This window comes from Lagopus leucura, unplaced genomic scaffold, assembly GCF_019238085.1.
Source record: "Lagopus leucura isolate 7727_CA_CO unplaced genomic scaffold, USGS_WTPT01 Super-Scaffold_100001, whole genome shotgun sequence".
NCBI classification, from domain to species: Eukaryota; Metazoa; Chordata; class Aves; order Galliformes; family Phasianidae; genus Lagopus; species Lagopus leucura.
Genome location: NW_024962262.1, coordinates 87971772 through 87997084, shown reverse-complemented (window position 1 = coordinate 87997084; position 25313 = coordinate 87971772). Strand labels below are relative to the sequence as shown.

The 25313-nt window shown below is 35.7% G+C and overlaps 1 protein-coding gene across 4 annotated transcripts in view; it reads left to right on the top strand.

Annotated features, from left to right (window-relative positions):
* Positions 1–25313, top strand: part of EPHA6 (EPH receptor A6) — a 495246-nt gene that overhangs the window by 358210 nt on the left and 111723 nt on the right. For all 4 annotated transcript variants that reach the window (XM_042867712.1, XM_042867711.1, XM_042867715.1 and 1 more), the window contains 4 exons: positions 8851–8959; positions 12262–12332; positions 15710–15835; positions 22722–22907. In XM_042867712.1, the coding sequence (XP_042723646.1) occupies positions 8851–8959; positions 12262–12332; positions 15710–15835; positions 22722–22907 (492 nt within the window). The remainder of the gene's footprint in view (positions 1–8850; positions 8960–12261; positions 12333–15709; positions 15836–22721; positions 22908–25313) is intronic.

The following is a 25313-nucleotide window of genomic DNA, read 5'->3' as shown; positions in this document are numbered from 1 at the left end:
TTATAGATGTTACTGTATTCCTTATTTACCCTTCCAAGTATCAAATGTCTGAAGAAGTTCAAATCCCTATGGACTTTCCATAATGCCAAAAGTCAAGGGACTGCATGTATTGGAGCACCTTTAGCTCTAAAATCATGAGAGAAAAGATAAAAAGGACTAAAGATGATGCTCTGAAAAGCCTAAAAGATAACTTAGAAGCTTGAGTTTTTCTCCCAAGTTTACTGGATGCAGAGAAGGACTGATTGGGCCACATGGTTCAGTCCTCCATTTTGAGACAGAAGAATGGGTCATAGATTAAAGTAGTTTACACAATGCTATTATGAGTTTCTCTCAGAAAAAGTATCATTTTCTCTCTCTGGGAAATACTGTTGCCGCACCAATATTAATATGAGCTATTGTGTAAAAAAAAGAAATGGTTAATACTTCACATGTCATGTTTTTTTTTCAAATTTTGATCTCATTTTGAAGAAACATTGGATTTTTGCAATATAAGATGATATAGTAAATGATGCACTGATTTTAGATGTCTGTCTTCCTATTGTGTGGGAGCACAAGTTTTCTGTAGAAAAAGGTCTGTATTGTAAAAAATATATTTCAGATTTCAACACTTAAACGTTAAGTGCCTTCATGACTTCTGAGTATTCACTGTGAATCTTAATAGTAAAACATGTACATTATATATTTACTCTTTACCAACATTTATTGTTTAGGCTTATTCCTAACTAAAAGTATTTAATTTGTTACAAAATGATATCGTTGAGTGATTGAAAGGAAATATGAACAGAGGAAATGTAGGCTTTGCTTATGATCAACGGAGATGGGGGTAGAGGGAAATTTTGTAGCTGTTTGAAATGGTGCTAGATGAATACCTCTGTTTAATTGAAAGGGTTGTTCAAAGGCCTGTTAGAACTGTAAGTATTACTTCAAATTTAAAAGGAAAAAAATGAGAAGTGTACATGCTGGTAAATATTACTTATTTCAAATGGAAGCAGTTCTCAATGACCAGTCAAATTGTACCTTTATACTTTCCGAATATCTTGCTTCCTCAAAGCAGTGTTTTGGAAGTAGGCCTATTCTAAGCTTTAATGCTCTATCAGATTATTAGGGATATTCGTTTGAACTCCTTTTGTAACATTAACAGAACCTCTGTAACTGAAGCTTTTCCAGTCAGCTAATGAAAGCAGATTGAAATGTAACATCTCCCATAAACAGTCTGGACTTACAGTCTTTCAGCGATGGGCAGCTCAGAATATTTAGAGACAGATAGTTCTATCATTTAGTCTTTATACTTTAAAATTTGTCGTGTGCTTATGACCTGATTTTGTTTTTTTAACTTGGATTTCATAATCCTCTTCTGACTTTAAAAGTCATTTTATCCAAACACAGAATCATTGTAGAATTTTACCATCTTTTCTGAGCTATGGCATCAGAATTTAACCTGATATTGAACTGAGAGGGAGAAGGAAACCTGTTTATGATACAATAAGCAATCATAACACTACTTACCTCCTATTAATTCAGTTTTATTTATAGATCCAAGCACTTGCTGTTCAGATGGAGGATTGCATTACGCAACTGATTGACAAAACAACAATTCTGTGGATACTCTTGTATTCCAAGATACTGACCTACTTCTAGATGTAGTGATTGAGAAGGGTTGTGCTTAGACTTATTTTGAATGGTCAGTTGAGTGCAAATAAATGATAAGTCAAATTTGCTGGCATGCACCAATCTTACAAAGCAATCCAAATCAAGCTATGTAATAATCTCTTATCATTTACTTCTCTGAGAATGTGCATTTCAGCTGAAGTTTGTCTAGCTTTTTAATATATATTGTTCTTTATTATTCTGAAAAACTCTAAATAATATTAGACCAGGACAGACTGTTACAGCTCCCTCAAACCGTACCTATTGGAAACAAGCTACTTTGTGAAAATTCCACACTTACAATTACTTTTTGTGGGTTTTCAATTAGCCAGATTTTAAGTTAATGTGAGCTATACTGATTTCATAGGAAGTTAACATATTCATTAAAAGACTGGGAAGAATAGAGTCTTTAAAAAGTATTTGTTTTCAAAATAAATTTTATGCACCAACAGTCTCATAAAAATTACAATAAATACTTCAGGTTTTGAGGTTTTACATGTTGAATGTTAGCATCTAGAAGAATTTAGGGACCAATTCCAGAACAACCAAAGGTATTCCATTTATCTTGTTTGAAAATTGACATATCTTGTTAATAAATAGTAGTACAGCAAGCAATCCATAATGCAGATTTTTCTTTAAAGTAATGCAACAAATGTTGAGTATTCAGTTGAGACATTTGTCTGTCAACGCCTTGGGCAGAACGGTGCCATCATGCCTCCTCCAGTTTATTGGTTGAAACACTGTCTATGCTGCTTCAATTCTGTAGGATAAAATAAGATACTTCATTACTAGGAACACCAAGGAGTTTTGGTAAAATTATTAAATGTGGTGCATGAAACAGAAAGATCAACTGTATGGGAGCCATGAAAAAGCAGTCATACAGTGGTGGTCAGTTTTTTAGGAAGCCCTCCAACCTCCTGACCAACAAACTGCGGCTATCATTACTTGGAGAGCATGATAATGGAGAAAGAACTCTCCCTGATTCAGAGACAGCTAAAAGAGTAACATTTGTACTTCCTGAAGGGAAATGTAATTATCTAGAAAAGTCAGAAAAATTGTCTTTTCAAGGAAGTAGGGATGGACACTGTGAGAGATTTCTTCCACTGTTACAACTAAGAGGCTGCAGCTGGGAAATTTCCATGTAACACCTTTGCAGAGCATATTAACTACACCTTTTGACCATGTTCCTCATTGCCATTTTTAGCAGTCACCTTGTTTCAGCGGGGTGGATTTTTCTTGTTTGGTTGATTGGTTTATAGATGCAACAGTTCAAAGCTTTCCTTTTTTTCTTCTTTTTCTGAAGGAATGTTTCTTATAGTATCAACTCAGAGGCCCTGGTGCCTACAGGAATCTGTAAAAGATTGAACAATTTTCTGCTGGTAGGCAGTGCAGTGTTTCCATGCTGTGACTGTCTTTTGCAGGGTTTGTTCTGAATCCAAGGGTGGTTTCCATACCAGACTTCTCATCATCAGGAAAGAAATTTGTATCTGACAGAAAACTTTGTTCATCGTAGAAGGGGCTTAAGGGGCAGACTTCATAGGTGCAGTGCAGGCTACTGCTTCAACTGAATAGAGTGTGGCAAAAGTAACCACGTTGTGATTTTTAAAAACTCAATGTAGACTCCTAGATGGCTCAACTACATCAGATTAATAATTTTCAAAACAAAACAAGAAACAGAAATTATAATAGAGTAACTCGATATGAGGACTGTAAGACATTAATTGGTCTGAAAAACTCTGTTCTTGTGGAAAAAGTAACTTTAATTTCTTTAATATAGGCGCAGATGGTGATTTTCTTGTACTACCAGATCTGTTAATCCTCATGTTCTTCCTTCTGTTCCCACATCCACAACATTCATCTGTAATTTTTCAGCCTCAAATCAGGCTATTTTGGATTTGTAGTCAGATGTGAGTGAGACTTTGAGATCCATTTTTCCAGAACTCCAGAGGAGAGTCTTGAATCATTGATTCTGACAGGAGTCTCTCCAGTATTGTTTCAAGCGCTTGCCTTGATTCATGCCATGTTAGAGAATCTGTCTCTAGGATTTTTAGAAACACATTAAGTTGCCAGTGCAAAGTTGAGGGGTTTTTGTTTGTTTGTTGTTTTTTTGTTTTTTTTGTCAGAACACTGTTTTCACAATAGTAATTCCAATTCCTGAATGAAACCAACAAACAAACAGACTGCACTTACCTCCTATTTAAAAACTGCCTTGCTGTATCCATCCCCATGTCTGCTTAGTCCTGCTCTTCATTCAGTATTAGTCAGTACTGGATACCTCAGGGTGTCTCATTTTAATCTTGAAATGTTTCCTTACTGTGTTTCATATTTTCAGCCATTTGGTCTTCTAATATGAGCTTACCCTGTCTGGTTCCCAGAAGTTCCAGAGTCTTTACTTTTTGTCTTACTTTCCTAAACAAGAGCAATTCCTTGCTGAGATCTTAATTTTTTATCACAGGCTTTCCATTCACCTACTGGTCAGGAAGTTAATGTTATTGGCAACACTTTGAAAAGAAGCTTTTCAAGTCAATTTATGCAAAGAATTAATGCAAACTTATACTAGTAATAGTATTTCATTTCACTTTTAAAAGCCCTTTTAAGCTTGCCGTTCCATTGCCTGCTCCTCTGAGCAGGCATACCCTCTTTTCCCACATACCTTCTGAGACTGGAGACCATCAGCTCACAGGAACTGCAGCGCTTCTGGAAAGGTGAAGGTAACCCTTATTAGACCCTTTATTTTTCTTTCCTATTGTTCTTTAGCTCTATTGCTTACAGTGCCTTGTAAATCCATCTGACAGTCCGTACTGTCTGTTAGAGCTCCAGTTCTCACCATCCATACTTATCTATCTCACAGCTACTCACTATTATCTGTCTAGCTGTCTTTCTGTCACTACTTTATCTTTCACATTGCTGGAAGGTCTGCTGCCTGATAGATGTCAAACTGAAATAACTAAAGCATGTAGCTGAGAGACAGAGGAGAGCTATCATTAAGGCTTCCAGACCTTTTATACCGAATACACAACCTTCTAAAAGATTTTGGAGACATTTGCTCAAAGAAAAGTGGAAAATAGAACTGGAAGATTCTCTTTTTCTTTTATTGTCTTGTGCTGTGAATAAAATTTATGCGCCATTTCTCACAGTCTTCCAAGTGAGGAAGTGAAGAGGCATCAGATATTCCTCTTCATTCCAGAGAGAAGGGGAAGTGCAGGTCCTCCTCTACGCATTTGGGTGAAGAACCCAGTGAGAAGTTGTAACTGAGACAGAGCTTGAATATAAAGAATAACTGGCAGGATCAGAACTGATCTCAAAATGAATTTTCTTATTTAGCAAGGAAACTGTACACATTATTGAGCAAGGAATCTGGAATAATGCAATTAGGAACTCTTAAGTGTCATTTTAAGCAAATAACGTACTTCTGAGTAAATCATGAAGAGTAATGTGAGTAAACAGTTTGCATGGATAATACAATTTGGGATAGAAGTATGTATGACATGTATGGTAGTTTTACAGTCAGTGCACCACTGTGTGTCAGTGGTACCTACACTATGCTGAAAAGTTCTGACACCCAAACCTTACACTGTACTATCTAGTCATCTGCTGGGTAACTCATAAATCCATCCTTATCTTTGCCTCATGCCACTCATTTTTTAAAATATGCTTTTGTCAAAATGAACATGTTGAGCAGATGGGCAGAAGGAATGAAACAAAATGCCATACATAACAGCTACTCAGACAGGTTCTAAGCTCCCTCATGAGACATCTCTGGAGCAGAAGCCTGGGAAACAAATCCTTTTGCATCGTGGAACACCAGCAAGGGAACCATAGCAAACACTAACTTTTTCTTTCCAGTGCTGCTGCGAACAGCTGAAGGTGTACAGAACCAACCTCCCAATTTACACTGCCGCAGGAATGTCACTGCAGACAGGTGTAATGTCATAAGTGTGAACAGGAACAGGAGAATAAGGAAAGAGGCAGTCAGTTGGCAGTCATTTTCCTATTGGATCTGCTGGTGGTTTACACATTCCTGTTCCTTGAGAGCTTTCTCAACTCCTTGCCTGTTCATGACAACTGTCAAGTGGAGTGTGTCCCCACAGACCATACAGCCATGTTCATCCATGTGATCACGGAACTATCAATCCCTGTGCACAGTCGGCGGGTGCTGATTAAGATAATGCACTACAAATTGTAAAGAAAACAGAAAACTGATTTTAGTTACACAAACTTTGGCCCTGATATCTAATGAATAATATTCTGGGGAAATGACTGTGTGATCCCATGATTAAATGCAGCACTATAACATGTACACACCAAAAGATAAAATAAGTTGCAGAAACTTGCTTGAATTTGCATTCATCGTTGTTTTTTTAACTTAGTTTTTCTGTCTTACATAAACAAGAATACTCTTGAGGAGAAATATGGGGACATATATAAATATGCACAGATGATGGAGAGGAAAAATGACATAAAAAAGCAGGAAATGACAAAAAATAGGCACAACAAGAACAATACCTGCTAAAGCTTTTATTATTTACAACTTGAACATTTCCTTAATTAGGAAAGACACTGAAAAATGAGAAAGAACAGAAAGATCAAGGGACATGCAGAATTTCATTTTGGACAGCAAAAAATTGTTCAAAAATTGTCATTATTGAGTTTCCAATATTAAGACATTCTCCTTGCCTGGAGAGCGTTTTGTGGAACCTGTGTGCAAGGATGCTGTATGCACACGCATGTGCCTTTGCAGTTATCTATGTGTTGTTCACTGCACTGCGCCTTCATTGATTTCTGAAAGGATCACTTCAAGCAAAAATAAGTATTACTATCATTTTGCTCTACCTGTTTCTCTGACAGTTTTTAACAAATCCACATTTTCCAATTATATTTGTCTGTCATTTCACATTTTTATCTGACAAGTAAATTAAGGTCATCAAGAAGTTTCAGGCTTGAAAGGCCCTCTATAATCAAGTGGACTGTGGCATCTCTACCAATACAGTGAAATACATATGCTAGAAACAGAACAAACATTTTTAAGAGTATACAGTCTCAACTTAAAGGTATATCAGTTAGACACAAAAAGAACTAAGTTGGTGGGGAACTTCTCCTCATTCATGAACTTGACTGTGGTTCCTGATAGGAAATGTGTATATTATTAAACTGATAGCTTGTAGTCAGCTTTAAGTAAAACTCCAAGCAGCTTCATCCAGCGGGAGCAATTCAGAACAACAGCATTTTTCATTTTAGTATATAGCGCAGGGCCTTTTTAGACAATAGGATCAGTTCCTACATTTCCACACAGAACTTGAATTATCTTGAAGCAAGGCCCTGAGGTTTTTTTTTTTTATTTTAATGGAATGCTGTTGAAGAAAATCTCAGCTAATTTATCTGAAAGCATCCCTTGCTAAAGTCACTATTTTTGCACTCCTTTTCCTATAAATAAGTAAGTAAATAAATAAATAGCTTGTAGTTTGTTCTCTCACTTCCATTACAGAAATGGAAACTGGGCAAGATACAGTCATTGAAAACCTCCCTTACCCGTTACAACTTCAAAATGACCCTGTCCATCTTTACAACATTTAACGTAACCCTTGCTAGTCTGAAATCATATTCAGTGTTTGAGTTGACAGCCTATTATATTTGCATTTTTATTTCTGTGGCACCATACTATATGCTGAATTTTTTCAACTAAACCTGACACTGTGGAGCATAAGATAATGCAGAGCCATTCCTGCGGTACCACTAGATTCTGTTTTGGAGATTAGCTATTTAGTGAGTATTTGATAAAGGCTTTTGATACATAATTTATTGGAAGATGCGTGCATTTAACTTGTCTAAGGAGAGTTTATGACCACAGATACTGAATGCCTTATAGTTTACTGCCTCTGCATATCTCCATTAAATTATATGAGCAGAAATCTAATGTCAGAAATTTAACAAGTTGGTTTTGCTGAAAATTGGACATAAGTTACTACTACCGTTATTTGTTTCACTTTTATTACAAAGCCAGTTTACACTGCTAACTTCTAAACCTCTCTCAAATATTTAGAAGACAAATGTTTTTTCTTAAATACAGCTTTTTATGAGGCTTTAGGTAGTGATGTGTGCATTGTATTGGGCTTCATCAACTGGAAAGTGCGAAACAGCCTGCTGAGCTTTCTTTTTGCAGCAGCTAGAAGCTGTAATCATCTGATGCCCAAAGAAAACTGAAAGAAGATTTTGTTGGGAAGTTTACAAAGTCAAAGTTGCTTTCTTAATAAATCTAAAATTTATTTTCTTTTCTACACTTACTGTTGTTCTCAGAGGTAACTGTGATTCTGTGATCCTGTGAAATGTGTATTCTTTTTCTAGAACAATATTGTGTTTCTTATAGAAAAAAGGAAGTAAAAATTAGGTAAATGTCATATGATGAAAAAATGGAAGTGTAACTGTGTTTACTTAAGAATAAAAAAGTCACAAAGCAAGAGATATGGTTCTCGTATTGAGTAGTACTTGCACAATGAGGATCATCCTGACTATGAGCAGGTACTTCATCAAAATAAATATTTAATATTATAAAGAAAACATAATAGCTCAAGCCTCTACAGACGATTTCAAATGATCTTTTTTACCTGCTAAATGACCTACAAAAAATAACAGAGAAAAACATGAAGCATAAAAGAATCATTTTTTTCTGTTGCAGTGATGCCAATCCTCAAAGCATATTAAAGATAGAAGTATAAATCTGTAACAATAAATCTAAATACTAGAAACATAGAAGAGTGTGTCAGGCTACATGTTACATGTGCTTTTTCTGCTTAGGATTCTACTGAATTCCTACATGTGTAATACTGCTGCTGACTTTATTTTGGATAGTTAGATGCACAGATATTTTTTAATAACAAGCAAGGTTAAGCTAAAACAGCAATACATTTGTTCTAGTTTTTTGTCCAAAATCCAGTCATTCTCACATCTTAGTAAATTGCAAGTGTCTGATGGTGCTGGCTCCTCATTTTAGAAACCTTTAGAAGTATTCCACACTTCTTCATAGCTGGTACACAGCTGAAGGTTTTTCACTTCACAGATGATACATTCTCACATCATGTCTGGTCTAAGCACCAAGAGAACTACTACAGAGTAATTGCAACTTGTGGCTAGTTAAATGTTGTCACCCATTTTGCATGAATCCCAGGTGCTGGAACTTCAACCTCTTTCTTTGTACCTCTCTTTCAGCTTCTGATATGGCTGCAGAGCAGGGACAGATTCTCGTGATTGCCACTGCTGCTGTTGGTGGATTCACTCTCCTGGTCATCCTCACTTTGTTCTTCCTGATCACTGGGAGGTAATTAAATCTATAGTGTTCTCATTTGCTCAGGGTCTGTGTTATCCAAGCCTAAGAATTTGTAAAGAATAGCTAAGCAATTTAGTCACATTTTCAGAGTTTTTTATTAAATAAGTTTCTGACCTTCTTTCCTGCTGATATGGGCAGGAGGAGAACAAAATTTGAAATACAATGCAACTAACATCGGATCTCTGACATTAGAAGACAAAGAAAAGAACACAAAACACAATATTTATTATAAAATCTCTTAACTGTGAATTGCAAAGCTTTGGAGAATGTAACTTTAGGATTTCTGATGTCTTGGGGCTGGCAGTATAGTTTGGTAAAGACACTGTGTGGACAATTTTTGTTGTTTTTTTTTTTTGCTGTATTAAGTTTGTAGGCAAAAATATCTTACATAGCTGTGTATGATATGTACACTTGTGCATTTATTAAGAGAGAACATAAGAATTATGAAATGAAATTAAACGGAGGAAAACCTTACTCTAGAATACTGGGATGATTTAGCTTCCTGTTTGGTTGATTAACATTTTATTGCAGATACTCTTGTAAATCTACATTGCAACAGCGCTGTAGCAAGTGAATTCACTGATTATTTTTTATAATGTTGGTGATTTTTATTCTTGCAAGTCCATTTTATTCCTTTTAGCACAGTGCTAATTGTCTACCTTTCCTCAATTGGTATGTTGGTCAGAATCAAATAAAGACATTGTGCTAATGGTTTAGAAACTGTTTTGATTTGACTGGCTTGATGCTGTGCTCAACTGCACACTGAAAGTTCAAGGTAATGCACAAATTCTTAACAGACTTGCTAAAAATGATGGTAGTGATCAGAATCACAGACCTTGCTGGAGCTCAAGATCACACGTGACACAGAGCATCTGTTTTTTTGTGTGTGTGACTTTAGGATTTTGTTTCTTTCTACCAGGAAATAAAGCAGAATTTAAAAGGATAGAGACAGTATGTCCACACTTGCTCTGTAAGACATTAGTGGCACTGCAGTTCTGCTTTGGGTCAGAAAAGCCTTAAAAATTCCTAATATTCTGTAGAGGTATGGGGCTAAGCAGAGGGAGTCGGGCTCTTATCTCTTGCAGTAAGTTCTGTAGGAGGAACTGTGTAGGCTTTGGGCCATTCGCACTCTTTTTGCCTCTCCTTTCTTCATATGCATAAAACTGGTGGAAGAGCCTCCATGTAAGGAGGGTTCTCCATGGAGTTTCCCCCTTATTCAGCTTTGGGACAGATAAATCTGGGGTTTGGAAGGGGTTTTGCACAATTCTTGGGCCTGTTTAGAGTCTGTCCTTTGCAGGAAAGATGTTAAAGTTACTTCTATGAAGGTGCTAATGGTTGTTACAGATTGGGTTGATATTAACAGACAGTGCTGTGCATTCAGATTTGTAAATATTTTTCTGTTGTTTGTATACCATTACCTCTGATTAGGAAAGAAAATGATGTACCAGCGCAGGCATTATGTGAATAATAATAAATCTGGTTAAGTCTAACTGGAACACACTGTAATCTCAATCTTAGAAGCTTATAAAATATTCGTACAATTACTAGAAACATTGACAAACATTAGTCTCTTTCAGACAGAAGAGTTACTCAAAAACAGACTTTCAGAGAAAATGATTCTCTGGAATCCTTGAGTGCAATTCCTAAAAGCCCAAGCCAAACTTTTCCCTGATAAAACACTCAGTAAACTCAGGAATGAAAAAAAAAAAAGAAATGAGTTTCTTTCTAGGTTTATTCTTCCTGTTTGCTAATGTTAAAGATATCAGAGATTCTCTTAGCTTTCTAACATTTCACTCAATTGAACCATTTCAATTATGTAAGATGTGAATTCATTTTTAAGTACTTCTTAATTAAATGATAAGAATGTACTGCATAGAAGACAGAGCAAGAAAATTTTGAATAAATACTATTTGCTGTAGTACTGGAGACAGATTTCAGCATGAAGAATGGGATTGGTATACTACAGATGTGCTCTTTGCTGTTTAGAATTAGCAATTTGATGAGCTACTGAGTCACAATACTGCTGATGCTGATTCATAGTGAAGAGGCTGGGTTAAATGAGCATCTACCTGCCTCTGCACTCCACTGAGCGGTTATCCACCAAGAGCAAGCAAGAGACATGGCTCTCCATTGCAGGTAGAAAAATGAAAGCAATAGTGACTTGAAGGTACAATGTAGGCAGTGAGACTGGGGTCTTGGCTAAATTCTGGAAAACAGAGTAGTAAAGCTTACTGTGATTTATCATTACACAAATTATTCCTTTCAAGTGATTTTTCTAGCTAACAGTAGTAGGAGCTGGAACTGGAAGAGTCCACTGCTGGTTCTCACTGGCATTTGTAGTCAAATTCTGGGGCTTTGAATACTAGGGAGAATTTTAAGGGTTTAGAGGGCTGTTTCTCTGAATGTTCCTCTGGTCAGACCAAGTGTATTCCAAGTGTAACACTTTGTGTTCAGTATTGTTCTTGGTAATTGGAAACTACTGGTCACAGCAACTGGTGACAACAATGCAGAGATTTCCACAGAAGCTGAAAATACTGTGGTTAGTGTTTCCATACATTAGTGTACGTACAACTTATTGCCAGGTATGTTAGCTTCAGAAGTTTCTGCTCTTCAAGGGTTCATCTCCACAGCAATGAATGCATTTGTGAGTGACCTTTTTCAGTCTTCAGTCAGTAGTTTGAATGAACCATTGATATGTGGTGAATGTGTTCACTTATTTCTCATAACTCCATGATTACTATTTCACTAGAAATACAATCGATAATTGTAGTTTGTGTTATAAGTTTAATATGAACACAGGAAAGCTAGTCTGTGCCTGACAGGCTGAACAGAGCTAACAGAAGTAAAAATACCGGTCGTAATGGATACAAAAAAATTATTTTCTTATGAACCCAGTTAAACTCAAAGAACTTATCTTATGAAGAAATTATAAGCTTTTTGACCCACTGGGAATAAGAGTTATTAGGATAAGATTTGGTCTGTGTGAATCAATGTATGCAAACAAGGGTGCAGAAAAATAATATAAGTATCAACATTCTTTCAAGCATGGGAATAAAGTATTGCATCAAACTTTGGTAGTTGTGTTCACTACTAATCATCCACCTGTGATTTATCTTCACTAATCTGCTTGTAGTTCTTCAGGTTTGTTTCTCTCCTTAGTGTCAATACCAAATGTCTGTGGATGCAGAATGTAAAGACTTTGGCTTTCATAAAACTGCAGAGAAAACTTAACGTACATTTATTTTATGCATTATATTCATTTTAATAAAAACCTCACTTGCTTTTCTTAAAAGATGCCAGTGGTACATAAAGGCCAAAATGAAATCTGAAGAGAAAAGAAGGGCTCATTTGCAAAATGGAAATTGTAAGTAGTTTAACACTGTGTTACATAAAAAATGTATTATATTTTAAATGAAAAGGATTCATGGTTTTCTCTTCATCTTTTGCCCGTGATATTTTAATCTGGCCATTTGCATAGTTCCTTATTATCTGCACCATCAGGACTGTTCTTGTATGCTCTCTAGAACAATTGACACCGAATTCACAAAAGGATTCTTTTGTGTTCTATTAATCATATTTGTCAATTTTCCAGGTGAATTTTTGTGAATTCATCACTGGACTGGGCCATGTTGATTATCTGCCTCAAAATTCCACTCCTAGTGACCATGTTCCTTATTTGTATTCAGTTCTCTATTAGTGTCTTTTGGGATCTACACTTCCAGCCACACAACAAATAAGACTCCCTTCTCTCTCTTGCTTACTGATCACTACTGTGAAAGAAAAACTCTCATGGGCAGAGTGTTAATTTATTTAGCTAAGTGTAGCTACTTAGTTTAAATTAGTAGTCTGATTGTTTTATGTTGGAGTTGATTAAAAAAAAAAAAAAGGTTTTATTTATTGTTAGCTTGTAGGAAGGTCTTTGTAGTTTGATTAATTTTTTATTCCTTTTGACAACATCTCTAGAACTATCATGATCAAGACAAAAGCTACATCACAAGAAATAAAATCATTTTTTGTGTGACAAAACTGTATTGAGGCTCCTTCCATATTGAGAAGGGGCACATTATAGTATGAAAGATATTTCTTAGATTTGTTTGTCATTTGTTTTCAAATCTGATCAGGAAGAGCAGCAAACAAAAACCTTTCTGCTGCAGAGTTTCATATATGCCTCTGGAGGCCACACCTGAATTTGAGAAAAGCCTCACTCGGTGTCTTTCATGCCAGGACAAATGATGACCCTATTTCACACTGACACAAAGCTTCATCTTATGAGGCCTCTTATTCCTTTGCAGTTATCAAAGCATCAGACTTAAAGGAGCATTTCCCAGATCATGCGTTCCATAGGATAAAGGATAAAGAGGAGCTACTGTGAGTTACTCCAGTAGCTAAAACTGTAGCCAACAATATTCCTTCCTTTACAACGGGGCAATTAGTGCCTCCACCAGAAGTACCGTTTTCATGCTAGTAGCAATTCTTGCCTTACTGGGCTGTTTATTGATTTGGTATCCAGCGTCTTAACCTGAAACAATTTAGGCAGCTGCAGAGTTTCTACCTGGATCAGTATAAGGATGACCTCTCCTAAACAGATTGAAGCTTTTTAAAAGAAATTTTACTGTAAAACTTACACTGGTTAAAATTGACTGTTCCTACTACCAGCTTTTTATCCATGTTTTGTTTCCTCTGCTGCGCACAGAGGAGAGCCATCTTGTGTTTATCCATCCTATCTCCCTTGGGAAACCTTTATGACTTAGAGGAAGATTTCAGGAACCATGCCCTTTGAAGGGAGTTAGGAAAGGGTCCGTGATCCAGCTGATAACGTGAAATCCCATGATGTCTGGTGTGCTTCACATTTGAATATAGCATGTGTCCTCTCGTCAGCGTTGGTTCAAATGGGTACTGCAGGTGATTTGATGAAGCCCATCCACATTTGTATGCCCTGAACTAGGTGTCATCTACTGCATTTAGCTGCATCAGATAATGAAGTACTTTGGACTCATCCACTAAGTGATAAGAGGAAAAAGATTACATAGTATTTAATTCTTTTTGAAGAGGTTCTCTGGACCCAGCTGCAATACCCTGTGAACTTGATGCACCATCTACATCAATGTCTGTTAATGAATTGAAAGTTTTCCAGAACTTAATCACCACATAGCAGGAGCCAAAAAAAAAATTCCCATCCAGATAGTCCAAAAGAAACAACATAAGTTCTTGGACATGCTACACTCAGAAGCACTAGGGGTATTAGACATGCCAGAAAATGATGGCTTGCTGGAACCTGCCAAAGCAATCTGGCACTAACCTACTGTTGCTGCAGCCATCTCCTAGGAAGCAGACAGAAATTATTAAAGCTTTGTTAATGGATCTGGGTATTTTTGTTCTCATCTTGCACCTGGCTCGTTGGTTGTGCAAACTGATCAGCATAGAACAAAGCAGCACAGTCCTCCAGGACCCATTCTGAGAGGAAAAAATCTCAAAGACTGGACCTGGTTGGCAAAAGGAATGTTTATCAGTCCACCAGTAAAAGACAGAAGTAAATTAGCAAGCTGTGTTTTCCAAGTAAATGACAGTCTAAATTGTCCAAGGAGTAACAAACAGGAATTTAAACTGCTTGGCAGTAATCACTGTCAGTCCTGAGGATCTGCTTTTCCTCATATCTTTGAGCCTTCACTTGGTGTCTCTGTAGACACCCTTCCAAGTGAGCAGCTCTCTGCATTTTCTAAGGTTGTAGTTTCCCAGTTTACCAACTGTACTTGAAAAATTTCTTCAGGATATGAGTTAAGTGCAAAGACAACAAAGAGTTTCTTCAGACAAAAATATTAAATGGCAATTGGAAAGGGAATACTTACAATTGGGGGAAAAAAAAAAAAAGAAAGAAAGAAAAAACCACTTTGTCTTACCTAGAGTAGTATTTTCCTCAAAACTTATGTAGGGCTATTATTTAACTTTTTTCCTCAGGAGGTGCTTGTGTTCAGCTGCAGCAAAGACAAAACTGCACCAGAAGTTCACATTGTCTTATCAGTTGAAATCCAAAAATAGAGTTTTCTAAAGGCCTTTGACTTTTTGTTCCTGTGGCACCTGTGTAACCAGCAAACATGATAGTAAGCAGCAAGCAATGATATATGGCATTCAGAGCATTTAGAGAACCTAATACCTGTATTTTTCTCTGGGTTTTACTCCAATACCATTGCAAGCTAAAATGAAGACTGATAGAACAATGCACTGCAACAATCCTGAAAACAATTCCATGCTTTCACTCACCTAGAATATATTAGGGAATTACAACGGAGTCCTGCAGAACATTAGTGACACTTTCAGGCAGTAATTTTGAATAGTTTTGATTGTGTCAGATTGGCAGAAATTTGTCCTCTACCTCAAAAGGTAAACTGTAATGTCTTACAAGAATCACTTGGGGGAAAAAAAAAAAAAAAAAAAAAAAAAAAAAAAAAAAACAGAAACTAAAAAGCACTCGAAGGATAAATAAGAATAAAAAGAAATATGTCAGTCTGTGCTCAGTCTTTGAAGACCTAGTACTTCCAGACTTGCAGCAAATGAGAATAACTCTTGTATATTCTACAGTTTCTGTGAAATCAGTAGCTGGTTTTGGAGTCATCCTTTGTTAGGTTCTGACAATTTTAAAATGATATATATAGATTAATTTTTTAAAAAGAAGTAAAACACATATTGTTATAGTATGTGAGTATCAAAGAATTGTTGACTCTTAGCATTCTCTCTGTTTTGCAGTACGTTTCCCAGGAATCAAAACATATATTGATCCAGACACGTATGAAGACCCATCCCTTGCTGTCCATGAATTTGCAAAGGAGATAGATCCTTCAAGAATTCGTATTGAGAGAGTTATTGGGGCAGGTAAAAGCATATACACTCAAAAGCTATGCATGAAAGGACTGTTTTTCTGAAGTTGCTATGATAATGCAAGTAGACAAGTAGTACAAATGTGGGCATACTTCACTGATTGACCACTGTATTCTCAAGTATCACTAAGCTTCTGATCTAAAGTTGTATCGGCAGTTTTGCTGCACTTTTGCTGCTAAGGATCTCCGTGTGCTTATTCTCCCATGCAGTTCAGATGCTTCAACAAGCTTGTGGAGTTCTGGTACAGATAGACTTTCTAAATAGATTGGAAAACAATGAGGAAGATAAAATATGATACAATTAGCATTAGTACTACTGTGCTTTTCTATTTAGAAAAGAAACAATAAGAAAACATACATAATCAAACATTATCCATATATATTCTCTCAGAGTTTAGTACTCATTGGGTTTTGTGCTTCTGGAAAGTCCCTAATGGAGCTATTCTCTAAGAACTGTTACACTCCTTCTTCTGACCCTCTCTGTCGTTCTGTCTTTGCAGTGTTATATGAGTTTTATACACTATGAAAATGTAGTAATTCTTACTTTTTTTGAATTTGCTGTATGATTGACCCAGCCCACTGAGCTCTCCTTTCTCTTTAAAGGAATGTTTGACACAGATACTAGATTTCCTTACAGAGAAGAAAAAAACTTGTAAAGAGCAGAGTCTTGCAAAATCATTTCTTTTAACTTGTGTTCTGAAACTCTAGGACATATAGCATGTCATTATTGACCAATTGAGATTGTTTACTGTCTGTTTTACTCTGTTGTTTGAGGACCTAGAGAATATAGGCTCAGATAGGTTCTTAAGAGGTTCTAAAACTAGTAGATCTCAGTGCGTGCCTTCTGACCAACAGGTCATCATTCAGAATGTCCACCACCATTTCTCACTGTTAGAACAGATAAAACAAAAGAGATTGACAGGAGAATCTGGAGTTCTCTGTCCTGCTTACATCCTCAGTGCTGTTGCCTGAACACTGTCAGTGGCTGAGAAATATTAATCTATACTGAGTCACTGAAATTCTGAGCCCCAATTCCATCTCTGATACTTCTTTTCTGCTTGTGAATTAACCCTACGTGTGTCTACAATTTACAATATATGGTTATTTCTCTCCATCAGTAGGATACTGTTAGCAGTGACTGAGTTTTGTAAATTGCTGTCTTAAAGATACTTACAATACTAACTACAAACATTCTAGTAAGAATTAGTACAATCCAGATTTCATTGTCCATCTTTGAGCTACCTGTTCTTGGCCATCTTTAACAATACTGCTTTTTACTTACTAAATGAATACCCTCATAAAAACTCTGGGTTTTTGTTGTTGTTGTTGTTTGATTTTTATTTTTTTTTTTACTTTTTTACTTATTCTAATTGTAATGCCATCAAGAAAAAAAAATATTCAAAGTACAGCAGGCAGCTAAACTCAGTTACACCTTGTGGAAGTGTGACGGTTAAAAAAGAATAAAAATTAAAGGCTGTAATTCTGTAATTTGTTCATAGTGAGCCTGTCATAGGACTGCTAACTGGTATTGTCAGGGAAATTATTATCAAAATACATAATGCACTGTGACTCTTCTTTTTTATCGTGGCTTCATATGTTTTAGTCACTTAGGAAGAGAGAGGTATCTTTCAGTTGAGGTCCCTCATTTAATGGTACATTGCTACGCTGGTTACAAACTGCGCTGCAGTGAAGGTGTTTCATGCCATAGGAGATGTCATGAAATTAAACGCATATAACGTGGTAGACATAAAATCTGGTCTGTTAACAAGCAGGGAAGAGAAGTACTGACTTGAAAGTAAGAGAGAAAAATCTGTTTCTTCCTGAATTCCATATAGCAAGAGTACTACAGAGTATACTTGATTGTTTAAGAGAGATAATGTGTATCTAATGTGTAGCTGGCACTGTGCACTGTATGAGTTATTAGCTTAAGCCCTTAGAGGGCTGACTTTTGCAGAAAACATTATATTTGATTTCTTTTGTTTCTTCCTTTTCTCCAGACATACTATAGATACTGATTACAAAGCATATTGAAAGACCTTCAGCATTGGAATGGCTGCTGATTTCAAAGGAGAATATGACAGAGGAGGGTTGGGCTTACCGATTTTTGTTCAGATGAAAATTGTGTCCTTATTCTCAACTTAACTCATTTATGAAAATTCCTTATTCAGTATCTCTCTCTCTCTTGTTGTAAGCCCAGGAGTGATTTTTTTGTCTGCTTTGACATATTTTATTTTTATTTATTTAATCTTATAAAATTACTGAATAATCTGCCATCTTCAAAGGTATTTGCCTGGTAGGACTTGCGAACTATTTCAGATGAAATTTAAACCCAGTTTCATGCAGGCAAGATACAGGTTAAATATTGTTTCTAAGGCAGGGAGACTACAAATTCTCACAAATTCTATCTTGGAAAGCTGCTAGGGGATGTATCATACAATTGTAATTCACAGCAGTCATGATGCTTCCTTTATGCTTTCTCTGATTCTGTACCAAACTTTGTAACCATATGTAAAATAGGCGTCTCATCCCAGAAGAATTACTTCTAAAATATTTTTAAGATTTTCAGATTAGTGAAAAAAATAAAGTATTTTACCAAATGAATCAATATTAATGATAAAACTCTTTAAATTAACAATTGAATTAATATAGCTCTTAGAGCAGCACTTTTTGATCAACTTATTTTGATTAATAATTTTCATTGTGAATTTCTGTAATTTTTTGAAACAGAAACTTTTTCCATTTAAGAACTAAAAACTTTTATTTTGCAAAATATCAGATTGAAACATAGCAAATATTCAATTTTTTTCATAGATTGTTTGGACAGAAAAATTTGAAACTGATCTTTTCCTGCAAGTAGTTTCGAGTTTGCTTTTGTAATACAAAAATTCATGTCCAAAAATCCCTTGGCAATTCACTAGTTCCATAGCAGATGGCTTTGACACTCAAGACAAGATTTTTCATCGCTACAGCTATCAGACATAATAGCTAAAATAGAAAGAGCAAAGCAGCAACAAGTTAAAAAAATGCTGCTGAGCCCATGAGACTTCTCACTTTGAGAAAAGAAAAATAATAATCTCTTGCTAAAATCCTTTCAAGTAATCCTAGTGGAATTTACCAAGCTAATGTTTTTGAGCACAACCACTACATTCCATGGTGGCAGATAATTGAGCCTTTTACTTCAATTCCAGTACTCCCCTTTGTCATGCTTTCAGTATTCCAGTACATTTACAAACTCCAAATTACTGTCCTTCCTTCTGGTACTTTGGTGTAAATAAAGCAATTAAAATACAAGCTTTGCAAAATCCTTTCTAAATTGTTCACTGTTTGTCACTGGAGAGTATGAAGATCTGCATTAAAGTAACAAAACTGTACCTCAATGCGTACTCAAGCTGGCCATCTAGTCAGGCTCCCCATTATCCCATTCACTACTACCTTACATCTGGATTCTCTGAAAAGCAAAGATGCTATTTTGTAGACCTTCTGATTGAATGTAAGTGCACCTAAGTTAATAGTTGTTAATTATTTTTTTGTTAGTCCTTGAAGAACTTATGCTGATACCCTGGTTCAAACAGGAGGGTAAAAGCAGCAGTGGCATTTGCAATTTGATCAAATATTTATAATAGTAAGCAGATTAGAATACCAAAAGCAAAATAAAAATTATTTGCTACTGAGTATTCTATTGCAACTGTTTGGGGATATTACTATTAAGACACAAGCAGTGTTCTGAAATAAAATTATTTCTGATTATGGAATTGTAAAAAGTTAAAATCAAATCCCTCCACTTAACTAAGTGGAGGTAAATTTAGTGTTAGCTAAACTAAGTACTGTGTAAACACTTAGTGAACACCTATAAATATGCTTCGCTTTCATTTCCCATGGTGATATCAACCAAATAAGCAAGTGCTAATGAAGTCCACAATCTAGCAATAGTTGCTGTTTAAATTGTGAAGTTGATTAGTCAATTTCCTTTTATTACATCCTCTACTTACAGCAAAATTTTACTGTTGTTTAATTTCATAATGCATATTCTTGGTTTCAAAACACTTGGTAAGGTTTTTTTTATCCTTAGTATTAAATATTCCATTATACTCCCAATTCCCACAGTTCCCACAGTTTGCCCTTCTTTGCTGTAGATTTTTCTTCAGATTATCCCATTCAGCCTCACTTTGTATTGAGCTCATTGCACCTACTGACATGCAATGACATCCTTTGGTTTTGTCCTATATGTGATGCTTTTTTTACCCCAGACATCTTGCTCTTAAGTTTAAATCTTCAGCCACTCTTCTTAAAAGGAATTCCCAGACATTCTTTGTCAAGTCTCTATTAAAAGTGACACTTATCCTTGTATTTTCTTTATTCTGTCAATTTTCCCAAAGGTCTAATGACTGAAAGTGTGGGAAATGACTTGAGCTGTATTTGGTGCTATAACCTTTCAGTTCTATCAACAGCGATTATGTATTGTAAGATATTTGTTTTGATCTCATGCAGTAATACAAGAATGCATATAAGGCTTTGAAGTAGACTGACTACTCCTGTTTCACTTTAAATAACATGTATTTTGTGACAAGGTGAGAAAAGGAATGTGTGGCTTCCATAAGGCAAGTCTCTGGAGTGCTCAATTAGCTTCTTTTTGCATGACTTACAGTAAGACATATCAGTTTTATACCATTAAAACACATGCTATTAAAACTGAGCACACAATGAACTCTGTTGTTTTCTCTAGTTACTGACAGCTTTTTCTGTGGAGCAAGAAATAACAGTCACTTCATTGACACCTGGCTCTTAGCTTCTACTTATACTATACACAAATACATTTACTGTTGCAAAGGTAGAATTTGTCTTGATTATCTCCACAAAATCACAGAATCATTGGGGTGAAAGGGACCTCTGGAGATTACTGCTGAAACAGTTCTTGACAGCAGGGTGCCCAGGACAGCACCCAGGATGCTCTTGAACATCTCCAGAGAAGGAGACTTCACCACCTTTCTTGTGACAGCGCTCTGTCATTCTCACATGTAAAGCAGTTTTCCTCACGTTCAGAAGGAAATTCCTATTTCCATTTCTGCTCATTGCTTCTTCTGTTGCTGTGATTCTATGATTCTGTCTCATTCAAAACATTCAGGATTCGTGATTTTGTTTTGTAGTAGGATTCTGGAAGTTCAGGTCATCTACTGTTTTCTCAGGTGTCACATGCAGGCAGACTGACAAAGGGGATAAATATCTATAAAATTCCCTGCCCAGCTTCCCCTTTTGTCAAGATTCCCAGAGCATAAGTCTTGTGACATTATTTTCATATACGTAACATATCTTTAGGAAACAAACTTTTATTTATTTTCAAAAATTAGATAAACACAAAAGAAATAGGTAGGAAGGAGACCTAGGAAACTTGGCTTTTGTTAGAATATGCTAATTTATTCAAAGGTTATGTTCAGCATCTGTTAATTACACTCTTGCACTTCTGTGATATCTCTGTTTTGAAGCGAATGACAAGCTATGAAGTAGGTGGTTTTTTTTAAATCCCTCCACTCTTCCTGAATCTTACTGGGTCGTAAAACCTGTTTGATTTTGTAATGGAAGTGACAGAGCCTAATAAAATAAAGACTTTGTGACAATATTCATTCTCATCTTATAATATCAGGCAGTTACAGTTTTCTGAAGTGGGACTTCTAATCAATCCTTTCTCTTCTGTATTTGGTTTATATCTAATCACACTCATAGGATAGAGCTCTCTTATATTCATTCATTCTGTAGTTAACCTTTAAGGAAAACTAGTTCCCACATCACTTACTGCAGTTTATAACAAATCATATCCTCCAGATAAATGTAGGTCTTCTTATGACTCTTTTTGTTTTTCAGCAATTTTGATTCCAAAATGGCTGGGGTATCAAATTTAATTTTGCTATGGAAATACCCTGCAACTGATAAGTGCTTTGACACATTCTTATAAACATTGTTTTTGATTTATTGAATTATGACCCATTGAAACCTGACCTGCAGACATCCAGAGAATATTTGGTATGGGATTTAAATAACTTCTGAGTTGCTCCAAGATCAAAGAAAAGTTCTGACTTCCATACAAACTTAACTAGTAAATGTGTAAAGGGAATACAAGAAGATGTGCTTTCTTCAATGGCCCTTTCTTACGCAGAACATCAGTTGAAGCAAGCTTTGGGATTCCTCTCACTACACAAGAATCCTGATTTGCTGAAACTGTTGTCCTTTGACTGTCCAAACAGTGACATAGGCGATTAGTTTCATGTAAGCAATAAAGCCATTTAAATAAATCATATGGAAGTGCTCTTCTGGGCAAAATAGAAGTACATTTTTAAGTGCTTTCTACAACTGAAAGCCAGATATTCTGATATTGTTATGGCATTTGTATTCATATATGTGTTAATACCACGTCCGTCTCAAATATCTGCAGAAAGGTATTTCGTCATCATTACAATTAAAATCTAACCATCATTACATTATTTCCTCATAGCATGCTCATTTAGATCACAAAGACTTTGATACCAAAGTTTAGTTTCAAAGTCTCAGTTAAGGAGGATAAACTATGCAATGTAGAGCAGATGATTAGACTGCTGCAGTCCCCATGATCTCGGGGTAGTGGCACCAATGAATGTTGTCACTCATAAACTTGAATATCCAATCCTCTATTTTTATTGAGAAGAAAAGTATCTAGTTCTATGGGCTGTGCAAGTCTTGGGTATTTTTGTGTTCTAGTTTTCTTGATGGCTACAAATAACGTAGAGCTATTAAAAAGGACAATTTATAAGACAACTACTGAAGGTTAATTTAAAAAAAAAAAGTTGTTTATGCTCACTAGTACAAATGGTTCCTTAGGCATTGTGAATGATCTAACATTTTTTCTACTTAAGGTGAATTTGGGGAAGTATGCAGTGGACGTCTGAAGACACCAGGAAAAAGAGAGATACCTGTTGCAATTAAAACTCTGAAAGGTGGTTATATGGACAGGCAAAGAAGAGATTTCCTGAGAGAAGCTAGTATAATGGGTCAGTTTGATCACCCAAATATAATTCGTCTTGAAGGAGTTGTTACAAAAAGTAAGTTACTATAATATACTATATAATATACTATAAATAGCTTTTCCTTGGTTTTCCCATTCTGTGTCTTCTAGTATCAATATTAAGAATTCTACAGTTGATACAGGTTGCAGTGTTCAGAAAATACGTAAATCCTAGGGACATCAAGTACTGCATAGTTTGAGAGCACAGTGAGAAATACTCAGCCTATCTGTTTTCAATTAGAAATGTGTTGGTTATTTGTTCTGGCTTGGTTTGATTTTTTTAACTAAAAATCCTCCTCATTCAAATAAAATTGTTACAGTTTTATATGAAACAGCATTGCAGAGTTTGCCTATGGGCAAATGGAATTCATTAGAGAGAACCACCAATGTAACTGAGTTAACAGTGAGGTCAATTCAGCCTGTAGTGTTTCTAAGATAGCTAGCAGCCGTATTGTTCCTCTCCCACAAACACTCACTGATTCTTCAGTTGAATTTTGCTCATTTTGGTACCAGAAGAGATCAAACTGCTATTTTAAAGAAATAAAAATACAAACAATTTTGAACTTACTGCACACTTTCAAATGATTTACTAAAATTCCAGAATAATCTATGAAAATGTCTTACATTGCAATTGCCAAGAGGCTAACAATCTCTTTGACATCTAGCATTTTTTATCTGAGTTTTAACTTTTTTATGAAATACTGGAAAACGTAAGTATTATATGAAGGTCTTATTAACGTGCAAGTAATTTCTTTAATGCTGACTTTTTGCTGTATTTTATGCTAAAGCTCAGAAGGCATTTTCTTCTTGTAATTAATCATTGCCTCAACCCAGCTATGTTGTTTGCTGATTTGGAATGCTTTCTTATATTTCTCTTTTAAAACGTTGCAGAATGCATCAAGAGGAAGTTTTTGTGTGTGTAAGACAATGATGCCCTCTTACCTTCACAGTAGATACAAAGAATACAAATATTTCTTATTTTCACCTTGTTACAGTATCTAAATTATGTTTGAAAAACACAGCATACTAGAGCACAAAGGAAATTGCATCTCCTGAACTCATGTCCCTGGAATGGAAATTCAGTAGAGTTAAGGGATGACCTTGTGAAAATCTGTCTCTCTCTGGTTCTAAATTAAGATGAAGAAGATCAATTTGTTCTTCTTCATGCAGTATTGCAAGAATAAATTCATTATTGTTTAGGAATGCATGGTTATTAGACTAACAAAATCCATTGTTGCTCGCTTCTGGAAAGATATGGCTTAGTCTCCATTGCTCTCCTGTCAGTAGCTGTTCTGCTGACAGCAGACAAGAGCACAAGTTAATGCTGACTGAGCAGCATTGGATATCTTTGTTGGGATGCGTAAATACACAGAAGCCAAACTGAACTTAGCTCCTTGATTCATAATGAGAAATATAACATCAATTAGAATTTCACCAGCCATCACTAGTTTCACACGTGTGACCAAAATCCATATGGTAAATGTAGCAGTGTGTCTCATCTCTGAAAAATTCTAAAGGCCTTAATTTATGAACACTGTTTAAATCCAATTAGTCAGTGCACACAGCTTCCAGAATAATGTACTTGGCAATGGCATGGTTGTTTAATCTCTGCCACATTTATAAATTTTCTTTCTGTAATGCCTCATCATCAGTCCAGAGAGAAATGCAAATTGCATTAAGAAAACAGAAACAAACAGATAAATCAAAGCTACAGTGTTGGCCTGTTTGTTCCTGTTCTACAGGAAAAATGGTTATAGACAACCTTAAGTCAAGAAGTCATCATTAGTAGTTGTGCTTTTCTCTCTGGGTTCAACACACTATTATTTTTTTGCGAATGTTTGCTTAGACGTAACATAACAATATAGATGTAACTGTTACAGTTATGTTGAACTCTCAGATATAAAAGAAAAACTTTGAAAGCAAATGTGGTTTAGGTAGAGCAGGTTTAAAACAACAATTATACAACAATAATTATAGAGTGAAAAGAATACACAAGGTATCAGATTTCACCCTAAGAGCTGGAAAGTGCAAATTATACAAAATGTGAAGTACTAAGTTGAGCAGTATTGCTTTGCTGCAGAGAACAAGTTAGGAGGCAAGCTGAGCAATGGGCACACACACTCTAGTATGCTTCTCTTTTGCTTTAATACTGCTCTACTTGTGGTAGTTAGTGAATGACATGTCCTTATCTGGGAACAAAGTAATATCTCTCTAAATGCTGATTCTAAGACTGTAAAAGCAAACTAGGGACAGAAGTTTCCAATGACTAAAAGGGATGCTATAAAAGTCAGACAGAACCTTGTCCTAGCCAAATTATTTATGCAATGACAGCATGATTAAAAGTTGTTTTGTGTTAAAGCTTAGATTAATAATAGCAAAAACTCTTTAAGTGATGTGCATTACAGTTCCACTAACCTATAAAGGCATATTGGATGCAGTAACT